General features: G+C 32.0%; 1 protein-coding gene and 1 pseudogene across 2 annotated transcripts; both read right to left on the reverse strand.

The window, feature by feature from the left end:
* Positions 1-1,153: 1,153 nt before the first annotated feature.
* LOC125876142 (tyrosine aminotransferase-like) lies at positions 1,154-3,179 on the reverse strand (annotated as a pseudogene).
* A 2,243-nt stretch (positions 3,180-5,422) lies between these two features.
* LOC125876024 (nucleolar GTP-binding protein 1-like) lies at positions 5,423-9,212 on the reverse strand. Of its 2 annotated transcripts, none has more exons than XM_049557121.1 (3): positions 9,121-9,212; positions 6,027-8,108; positions 5,423-5,836 (listed from the first exon to the last, which is right to left on the reverse strand). In XM_049557121.1, the coding sequence occupies exon 2, from the start codon at positions 8,071-8,073 to the stop codon at positions 6,034-6,036; it is 2,040 nt and encodes a 679-aa protein (XP_049413078.1). In that variant the 5' UTR covers positions 8,074-8,108; positions 9,121-9,212; the 3' UTR covers positions 5,423-5,836; positions 6,027-6,033. The 2 variants fall into 2 exon arrangements, with proteins under 2 accessions (XP_049413078.1, XP_049413077.1); XM_049557120.1 differs by having other exon boundaries at positions 5,423-5,909.
* Between the last annotated feature and the right edge of the window lie 2,820 nt (positions 9,213-12,032).

The following is a 12,032-nucleotide window of genomic DNA, read 5'->3' on the forward strand; positions in this document are numbered from 1 at the left end:
CTCTCTCAATGTCCACTCATTTCCCACATCATTGTCTTCTTATGTGGGTTGGTTGATGCGGGATAGGTTGAAATTTAAAAAAATTTACCATCGTGGGGCGGGGCAGGCCTCAACCTGCACCACAACCGTCCCATCCTATACCCTTCCACAAATTCAGAACTCTCATGCCTATTCCACACATGTAATAAGAGTTGATGCACAACTCTCATCCCTTTTAGTAGGGGTGGCAATTGGGCAGTTTGAGTTAAATTTGGGCGAATTAAAATTGATCAACACCCAATCCAACCTAAACTTGTTTGGGCCAAAATAGGTTGGGTTATTAGGTAACGAGTTAGTAATGGATCATAACCCAATCCGTTCAATTTTTATTAAGTTTTAATAGATTTATTTGTTATTTTATAAGTTTTTAGTACCTAAATAATTATTATTTTTCTTTTTTGTAACTATATATAACATATAAAATAAAATAAAAGTTTTTAAAAAATATTTTGACAAGATTTCTCAAAAATCAATTTGGGTTACATATTTTGACAAGATTTCTCAAAAATCAATTTGGGTTGAGCTAATAAATGAGCGGGTCAATAACCAACCCAAATCTAAATAGGTTGGGTCGGGTTTGAATTTGATTTTGCCACTCCTACTTTTAGTGAAGATTCTTGTAGTGAAACATCCTACACATGTATGAGCATACATTTTCAAGGGGAAAATGTAATGAAAGTAAATCATAGTTTTTAAGAGTTTGAGCGTAAAAAAGCTCAGTCCATTAAATTAATCACTTGCATTTGCACAAGATTTATGTGAATGGAATATAGTCGATTGATGAAAAAGTAATAATCAACCTCACACAAATTGAGGGACGTAATTAAACAATCTGCACATTTCACAAACACTTGTTCTAGCTTAGCTAGTTAAAGGTTATCTTAAAAACACATTCACTAGTAATGGTGCATTATGGATATTCACTAGCAGGAGTTTGGAAATAACATATAACATTCCTCTGATGACTCAAGGAAATTGTTGAAAATCTAGCCAACTTATGTATGAGCTATTGTACGTACAGCACACACGAGATCCAAACAGTAGTTGAAGATCACAAATTGCCACTCTGTAATGCAGAGATATCAAAGGTTGTTTCGAATTCTCACAGAGTAGCTTACTGTTTCTTGGCATGCCTTTGATAGAAAGCATTTAGTCTCTGGAAGCCATCTAGATATGATGGCTCACATGCAAAAGTTATCCTGAGCCAATTCTTGAGTCCCACAGCAACACCTACACAAGGCGTTATTATCAAATATCTATACAACACATCATCCCACCCACCAGTTCGAGTTATTCTTATGCTTAGTGACTCTCTACTTTCTTGCAGCAGAGTAATGCACCAAAACGAAAGTACACAAATTTCACATTCATACAAGTAACCTATGAATCTAATAAAATTTGACGAATTTCTGTCTTGCATCAGTTGCATTGATAATCAGACATGTTTATACCTGATCAGTTTTTACGAATTGAACTAAACTACATATCACCAAAAATGATAACTAGCATGGCAGATCTTATATATAAAGAAGATTTCTGTTTGTCCTTCAGGAACTTTCTGAAAAGCAATTAAAGGCTTGTTTCGCGTAATAAAAGAATCAATAACATTATGATCCATGGTTACAAAAGCTCTTACGACTAAAAGCATATGAGAAACAATGAAACATTCCAAAATGTCGAAAAAAATAAAGCAATTTGAAAGGATAGTCCTCCAAGAAAAGAGACATTTGTTCAAGCAAGGAAACTGTTTTCGACAGAGTTTGAATTACATCTCCTAATCCAAACCTAATGCCTAATTAAGCTTCCATTTTTCTCTTACCATCACAAACATAGATCCTTGAGGTTTACTTGGACAAGTGATGCAAGGAATATCCTTAATTCTGTCATAACAGCTATCTGCATCTTCTCTTAGCATATTTACTATTTTAGAGAAGAAATCATCTTTTGTTTTCTCAAGAAGCTGAGGAATTGCCCCCTATCAAAGAACAAAAGAAACCAGGTACATCAGTAAGCTATGTGGAAAATTAGACCTATACTACGAAATTCTTAAATAACTATTCCGTTAGCAGGTGAAAATTCAGATAGTTAACCAACTAAGCTACTAAGATTCCTCCGTTAGCTTACAAACATATATAAGAATGTTAATATATTTACATAAATAATACAAAGATCTTTTAGACCAAAACAAAATTCAAGCCTTTGGCAACTCTATCTCGTATTTCATTGGGGTGCAATACTACCAAACGTGTGGCAAAAAGGAATAACAGGTATTAAATCTTTAAAAGAACGAAAACCTGTATAAAGGTTGCCGGATCAGAAGATATATTGAGATACCCGGCAATGGAATCTATGACCTGAAAATAAGAAAATACAAGATGACAACATGCAGACATTTTTGTTAGGAAATAATCTTATCCTCTTTCTAAAGAATGCTACTCAGTCTCAATCAAAGATGACAACATGGCCTTTAAGTACCCCATGTTCTTTAAGTATGCCATTTGGATCATTTGTAACAAGCCAACCAAGTCGACAGCCAGGGACAATCCACCTCTTTGATATGGATCCGAGTGTAATAACAGGAGCAATCGATCCAAAGATTCCCATTTTACTTCCAAAAGCGAGATGAGCATAAACTTCATCAAAGCAAAGAGTATTCCATGCAAAATATTTCACACTTAAACAAAGATTACCAGAAGAATATACTAAGATACGCATTTAACCAAACACTTCCAAAAGAGAAACACTAATATGCAAGTGATACCAAAAACTGAAGACTCACAATTCCATGATACCAGATTTCAAAATCTTTACAAAATCAATTGCAACATTAAATTAACAATATTGTTCCAAGCTAAATATTACCTTCTGGCAGGAAGTATACCAACATTGGATGAATAACCATTAAAATTAGCAGAACGAATGGCATCAGCAATAGCATCTTCGGCAATTGGTGTTGTTCGAAAACAGGGGAAAGCAGAAGGATCGCCATGGCCGAGAGAGATAACGAACCTGGTATCAGCAGGGTCAATGCAAGACGTCAAATTGTTAAGAACACTTCTTACAGTGAGACCCAATGCAGTGACCAATTTCTCGTTCTCTTTGAAATTCCATTTTGTTGTTGTTGTAGTATTGTTCTCCATGGTTGATGCTTGAATTTCAGCAAATATATGGAGCGGAAAAGGGAAAAGGAAAGAGAAATGTAAAGCCAATATTTGTATTGCAGTATAGTTGCAAATATATAAAGCCAAAATTTAGAAAACAACAATTGGAGCCAGAAATTTCACAAAGGATGTCCAGAAATAATATAATAAAAACTTTCGAACACATGAACACTAGCTCATTTCAAGGAGGTGAAACCACTTGGCTACAATAATGTCCAAAATATGTTATTTAATCATTTCATGTATCATTTTACTTGTATGTACGATATTTTTTTCCGACGAAAGGTGGCTACGCCACTCGGTTCACTTTTACTTTGTTCATTCTATATCTCAAAAAATGTACCCCTCTTTATATTAACAATAATAACAATAAATTTCGTAAAATGTTATAAGATGGAAACTAACGAAAATAGAATATATACGAATCTTACCAGTACCTCTTCGAGGTACAAACTATAAAGGTTAGGTCATCTTTATATCATTAGAAATAATTTAAGTTCTTATTAAAAAATCATATTTAAGGGTTAATTTAACTCATAAATTAAAAGAAATTCATTTTTTTCTTAAATTTTATGTCAAGTCTATCTCAATTATTGAGATGGATGAAATAACAATATGAGCATAAAAAAAGCACATTAGCTAACTTTTTTCTCTACTTTCTTTAGAAAAGTCGTTTTTTTCATATTTAAGGAACTTATTTTTCTAGATAAAATATTTTTCAATGAGAAAATTGAAAACCATTTTTAGAAAAATATTTTCCTCCTTACCAAACACACTCTGGTAGACAATGATTGACATAATTCTTTTATCACACTACCCATATTAATTGATGCTTAATATTAGGCCTTAAAAAGTAGCTTGGGGAATTTAATTAATGCTTAGGAAGAACGTGGCAAAAATATTATTTTTTCTGAATATGTTAAAAGTGATAATTAAAAAAAAAAAATTAAAAACAGTGGACAAATAAAAAAAAATATTTAATAAAAATAAACTTATTCAAATTTGATAAAACATAAACAGCTAAAACTATCTCAAAAGTTTAAATGCTAGCCCAAAAATAGAAGGGACTATTTTTGTCATTTTTTCGAAAATAGGTAGCATGGTTGCATGGGTGGGCATCAACCTGCTGTCGTATAAAGAAAAATGGACAATTGCTTGTTTGGATCTCTTCATAAATGTGTTATTTGGACAAAAATTTTGAAAAGTTAAAATTGCAATATTTGATATGGAAAAGGGTCAAAACTATCCTTAAACTATTCGAAATAGCTTAAATATACCCTTAAACCATATTTCGGTTAAAAAATACCCTTCCCGTCAAACTATTGGGTCACACCTACCCTTCTAGTTAACGGAAGTATCCATGTGTGTTAAATGCCACATGGATGTCACATGTGCACGCCAAACAGACCTCACCTCCACATAGACGACTACGGAAAAGAGTCAAAACTATCCTTAAACTATTCGAAATAGCTTAAATATACCCTTAAACTATATTTCAGCTCAAAAATGCCCTTCCATTTTTGTTTAATTAAGTCCTATGAGTTGTCTTCATCTGAATAGGACAGGTGGCAGTACCTTGCCATTTTTAATAGTATTAAGTAGAGTATCTATTAGTTGTGGTTATTAAAAACTATTGTCTTCGTAGTGTTTAATTATATACAAAATTCAATGATTAAAACATAACAAAAGTACAACATTAATACTTGTGAGATTAAACATGTTATAATAGTGATGTAAAAAAACATTCGTTGAAAGCGATTTTTACTGAGCCATCAGAAAGCCCCTAATTTGGGATCTGACTATGATCTGATAATCAATCTTAACTCGAGACTCGATTTTAGCCCAGAAAACCTAAGCCTCGACCCTTGCCCCGACTTGGGATTCAAACCCTTAACCATAGAAAAAATCAAAGTAAATCTCAAACAATAAATTCAAACTAAAACTAAATCTTTAAGAGATTACTTGGTTGGGCATATAAAATTAGTGTTACATATGGTGTATTAATAATGTTTGTATTTTAGTTATGCTAAGATTATTTTTAATGCACTTTACCAAACGACCTTTAAATGGGCAAAAATTGAAGATCAATTCAAATGGATTATGTTGGGTAGAACTAAAATCAGTTCAATATGAAATTATGTTTGTTCAAACCTTTAAAATTTTGGATGGATTGGAGTGGGTCATCACTTTTTGGGCCATATTTGACACACTATTCATGACACTTTTCTTAATTAAACCTGTTATTTTTATATGAACAAATAGTGAACAAGGCACCAAACACAGCTGCGTCTCAAACACAAATTTAAATACTTGAAATCTATAGTCTTGTGTTGCCATGACAAAACTGCAACAGGTTGAGTTTTGACATGTTCCTCATATCTTATGTTAAGGTAAACTAAAACTCTTCCAAAATTATCGCTAAAGAAAAATACAAACTTGGATTAAAAGGCAAGTTCCAAAATTGCACAACAGAGTGCCCAAAATAAGCTGAGGTGAATTGGCATTCCAACAAAGGTTCTCTTTTTGCATATGTCCATCCGTCCGCCACCCAAATTTTTGCAACAAAAAGCATCTTGATACATCAGCAAATTCCAATGGCCACCCGATAAAGAAGGTGATAATCGTAGTCTTGCACTCTAACTATGAGAAAGGAACCAAATAAGCACCAACACAAGTATTGAACACTCGATGAAAGTATACAGAGCATATCTATGAAGACAACAAAAGAAGAGTTCTCTTAAAAGGCAAGAACATTATAGAGAAAGCATATTCTAAGACCTGTAATACATCAGGGGAGGAACTTAAAAGGGTGTGTGTAAGATATACCTGGTGACTATCGCCTGTCAGTTTTGCCACTTGATCGTTTTCCAGAGAAGAGATGTTTTGGTTTCAGAGTAGGAATGACTCTATCAGACTCTCCCCGTCGAGCATCCTTGTTCCTCTTATTAGCAGAATTCTTAAACATCTTTATAGCCTTTTCCTTCTGAGGTTTGTCCTTGAAGCCCTCCCCTGGAACAAATTCATTTCGAGGTCGTGACATTGACCTTGATCTTGACATGGAAAGTGATCTAGATCTACGTTGCTTCTTGCTGGGAGTAATCTCATCTACATCCATTGTATCATTACCAATGTCATCTCCATCAACTGATCTCTCTCGCTTACGACCCCTTGATTTACTTCGGGCTCTATTGATAGCTAGAGTTGGATCCAATCCCAAAGCAGATAATTGTCTTCCCATTCTTTTTGAAGTGAACTCCTTGTCTTTATCAAACTTTCTTGGTACAGTGGGTCGGCTCTCTGCGGTGCTCTTCTTCATTCTATGTTGTTGAATGAGCAAACTTTTCTTTTTACGGATTTCAGCTAATGCTGCTTTTTCTTCGGGGGTAAGCTCTGCACCATCCATCTCAAAATCATCATCTCCTTCTTCTTCCTGACGAAGACCTTCTTCTCTCTCCAATTCTTCAAGCCTTTGTAAGATATCAGGGTCAACAAAGTCATAGACATTGTGCCCATCTAAAATTTCAGGCATTATATCTTCCTTCCACTCTTCATTTGCTAATAGATAGTGCTTCCTCAAGCTCGCAGAATAAACACCAGCACCTCCATTCTCATTCTCCAGATCTCTCTCAAGCTTCCTTTTCTGTTTCTCAGCATCTGCCTCGGCCTGCTTCGCTCTGGCTTCCAACACTGCCTCAGGTATGCATGGTGGCCTCTCTTTCTGGTCACGTGGTTTTGGCATAGCAACATGGAAACGGTTCAAGCAGTCATTTAACTTTTTCGACTTCATTTTCAACTCCACCCTTTGATTCAGTAACCTCTCACAAGCTGCATTCTTCACTGAAATTACACCATCTTCAGTCAAAGTGCTCATAGTTAACAGCACACCTGCTTCATCTGTTGCCTCGCCACCTTGACCAATCACTGTCTTCATAGCTTCATCTTTCATCTCTGTGACTAACTTCTTATCTTCCTCGGAAATCCCATCTAATGGCTGCAAGTCCGTTTTGTTGCATACGATCATCAACGGTTTGTTCAAAAAAAGTGATTTGATGCTGTGAAAAAGAGCAGCCTGTTGCGCAATGCTATAGCCGCAAGACCCAGAAATATCAAGGAAAAATAACACAGCGGCCCTCAGATGTGCAAGAGCTGTAATACTGCACATTTCTATGATATTACGATCCTCAAATGGCCTATCCAAGATCCCTGGAGTGTCAATCACTTGATACCTCAGATATTTGTAGTCAGTATGACCGACAAACAAGGACTTGGTAGTGAAGGCATAAGGCTGCACATCCACATCTGCTCTTGTAATCTTGTTAATGAATGAGCTCTTGCCAACATTTGGATACCCACAAATCAAGATGGTTCGAGTATTGGGATCAATTGAAGGAAGTCTTGCCATGTGCTGCCTAATCTGCTCCAAATAAGCTAAACTTGGGCCAATGCGCTTTATAACAGTGCACATACGCCCAAGAGCCGCAACTTTCAGGGACTTGCATCGATAGAGTGAGTCACCATATTTCAACAATTTCACATAATCTTTAGCTACTTTAGAAATCAAATTTCTAGCAGTGTTGATTTGGCCAAGGGCAAGCTTGTAATGGTCTTTGTTGTAGAGCACATGAAGAAGGTCCCCATAGAAAGGATGGATGTCATCAAGCCTGGGGAACTCATCAATAATGGTGGAGAGCTTGTCATAGAAATTCTGCTGCGTGTATTTCACTTTGCGCATGTAAAATTGACGTATACGAGAGATAGCATATCCTTTGTGCACAACAGTAGGAGTTTGACGTTGTGTGCGAGACAGAATAATATCAACAAAGTCCTTCCCATTGGGAACCACCGTAATCTTCTTAAAATTGTACTGCACCATCTTTTATAATCTCGATTTGCAGTATACAGTTGAGACTGCATTAGTATACACACAAAAACAAAAATAAAAACCATCAACCAACTGAATCTCTCTCAACCAACCACACTCAACAATTCAAATTACAAAAAATATCTCCCATTGAAAAGCATACCAAATGTGCCTTAAAATCCTTGGACTATGAAAACATATACAATCAGGAAAGAGAACTTTTTCAGCCTCTAGGCCCAAATTTACAGCTAGACTATTCCATTATGTTTGTCCAGTCAATGCCCTTGGACACATTTGGTTGGGGAACAAGATATCCCGGAATAAATTATCGCAGAATTAGTTATACCAGATTGTTATTTCATCCTCAATGTCAGATAAAAATATGACTACGGACAAGTTATCCTAGCTTAGTTTTCCACCCCCTATGTGAGATAAGTTATCCCGCAATTTTATCCCAATCAAACATAAAGATAAATTCATACTAAAATTAATCGCGAGATTAGTTACTCCATTATTTATCCCTCATACCGAACCAGCCCTTGGTACCATTATATATATATACTATCATGATATGCATTACAGATGAAAATACCATATTAGTACAACACATAGATTAGTTTTCCACCCTCAATCTCAATCTGGGATAAGTTATCCCGCAATTTTATCCCAACTAAACATGAGATAAATTCATCCCAAAATTAATCACGACATTAGTTATTCCTTATCCCTCATACCTTAGTATCTTAATATACTACTATGACATGCATTACATATCAAAATACCATACTACAACACATAGTTTCTATCCTAAAACCTGCCCAAATAGAACCACCAGCTCACCGATTACTTCATTGCAAATTCCGACAAAGCAACTAGTGTTAAAGGTTTTTTTCATATATGGAATCAAACTCAACGGCGGCTCAACCAGTGGCTTTAAGCACAAAAAAAAACCACAAATTCAGTTCGCTCAAATACAAAAACACACAGAAGATGCACAAAAAAGAAATAAAATCGACCAAGAGGCGAAGATTAAACCAAGAACCAAAAGAAGATACATACCTAAAAGAGAAGCAGCTCTGATGAAGGCGATGTAAAATGTTATTGATGATGAGAAGCGCCGTAATAACCAATTGCACACTTGGAAGAAACGAAATACCCTAGTAGAATTATTATTATTTTTTTAAAAAAAATGTGATTTTAATCGTTTTTATTATTATATAATTTCAATTTTAATCTTTTTTACATTTGACTATAAATTTAACCTTCAATTATTTTGATTCTTGAAGTTAACAAAAATCAACTATTTAACAGAATGATCACTTAAAAATATATAAAATAAAATAAATTGAAGGATTGGTGATTTTAAAACTTTGAAAAAATATGTGTAGAAAAAAATGAATTTAGTAAAAAATTAAATGTTAATTTTTTTTTTAAAGAATGGAAATTATTAAGACACCATTGATAGCCTTAAGGAGCAGGTCCACCTACTAAACTCTTTCATATGTAATTATATTGGTCTTAATGAGAAATCATTGAAAATTAGAGGAAGAACGAGTTGCTAATGAATAAAAAATAGATAAACTATGGGAGTAAATGGGATCAATTTATATATTTAAGATAACTATTATACTTGTATATTTTTTTAAAAATTATAAATATAATTTAAATTTTATATACACAATTCTTTAAGCATTTAGAATCACCAACCCTTTATTTTATTTTATATATTTTTAAATAATAATTTTGTTAAATAGATAACTTGGCCAAAACTGCATACTTCAAATAATTGAAGATGAAATGTACATAGTCAAATAGCACACAAACTAAAATTGGAATTATGCAATAAACAAGGACTAAAAACTGTTATTTTCTCATAAAATATTATGTATTTATTGTTACTATTATCTATGTCCAACAATATTTATCCACTATTAATTTTGCACATTTCTTCAGAAACTATAAGTAGAAAGTTAATTTAACTATGTAATCCTTTGAATATCAATGCCTTGAAAAATGCAATAGAGATAGAGAAATGATTATAATGAAAAAAAAGAAGAAGGATAAATTAGGAACTAAGTGTAAAAATATCAATTGATTTCTTAAAGTGGACAACTAGTGTAGGACATGACAAAGTAGTTTAGTTGACAACTATTGTTAGACGGAGGGAGTATATATTAATTAAAAATTTCTTAATATTTTGCTGCTAATCTCTTATTATACGCAAATTTTTAAAATTTTATTATTAATGTAATTATAATAAGAAATCATAGACAATTAAATTTACAGTTATTTTTTATTTCTTAATTTATTTGGTTCACTTCAATTTTAATCGATCATATTTCAATATTGGCTTTGTTAGATTGTCTTTAAATTCTTTGAGATGTTTTATTAAATATTCTAAGCTCAAACTAATTAGATTATCAAATCATTAAATATAAAAAAAATATTGTCTTAACTTTGAATGTCTTCTAAAAGTAACAAATCACTACCATATTGATTTTTGTAATTAAAAGTATTACGAAATATTATATAAGTAAAAAATTATACTATAATTGGCACATGCAATGAAACAATTTACATTCTAAAACACTTGTAGAATAATTTTGATAGTTAATGTAATAATTGATGTATTAAAATGTTTTCAAAATAATAATATATTTAAACATTTGTGTTGTTGTGTAACATATAATAATTTATATATATTTATTATTGTCTTACAAAATATTACAAGAAACGTTATACAGTCAATTAAAAAATAATAATTGAATTATAATCAATAACAATAATTTTTTTTTAGAATTTATGACAATAAAATATAAAAAAAAATAAACGAAATTCATTTTTTCTAAATTTTGGCTTTAGGCCACCTGTTCCATTGAGCCATCCTAAAATAAAAAATAAAAGGAACAAAATTGTGAAACTTTTGATAAAATTAATAAATTGAAGGATGTTATCTTGGAGCTTTAACGAAATCGGTGGTCACAATGTAGACTGTTATCTTTATGTCCTATTTCGAATATGCAATGTTTAGCAAATATAGTTGCACTTATTAGTGAATAACCAAGAAAAAAAACTAATTGCTCGTACAATCATGAGAATTACAAGTTTTTTTTACTTTATATAAAACTAGTGAACTCAACTGCACTTCGCGCGGTATGTTAGTAAAATTTAAAAATATTTTTTTATAAATCAAATTGAAATAAATGAGAGAACTTAATTTGCTTTGAGGCAATTTTTTTTTTTTACATGTTATCAAATGATACCAAAGTATAAAATGAATTATCAAGTTAGGTTGAAACACCATTAAAAAATAATTAGGAAAAAATAACTGTCATTTTATTTAGATTTGTCCGATCAAAATAAAAATAAAAATAGGACCATGATCCTATTTTGTGATATTGACTTTTCATTTTTTACTAAGGACATGTTATACATTTTAAATTTGATTAAGATTAATTTATTTAAAATGATGAGTTCAATGAAATAGTACAATTGATGACCAATATCAAATTAATCTTTTTTTATTCTAATTAACTTTTGAAAACAAAAGCAACAAAATTAGATATAATATTAATTTCAATTCCTTGACATGTAGTTAATTTAAAATTTTCAATTTTAAAAATAAAATAGAAAATAAAATATATAGTTGAACATAGTAATCTTCTTTATAATTTTGACATATGAATAATATTCTCTTAATTATCCACAGACAAATATTATTAATCTTAATTTTAACTATCAATTATATATAATCATAATTAGAACATTGGAGCACCTAAATGACAATGCTACCATATTTCATACTTCTATATGATAAAAAAAAAAAAAGTTACTATAAAAATCATTTTTTCTTTAGCTAAACTTATAAATTTACAGAGATGAATGATACACGAAACACATTAATATTAATATTATCCCATTGAATTGAAATAATTTTTTATTTTCTTTAAAAATCGATATATGATAATGAA

Source organism: Solanum stenotomum, chromosome 9 (assembly GCF_019186545.1).
Source record: "Solanum stenotomum isolate F172 chromosome 9, ASM1918654v1, whole genome shotgun sequence".
Lineage (NCBI taxonomy): Eukaryota > Viridiplantae > Streptophyta > Magnoliopsida > Solanales > Solanaceae > Solanum > Solanum stenotomum.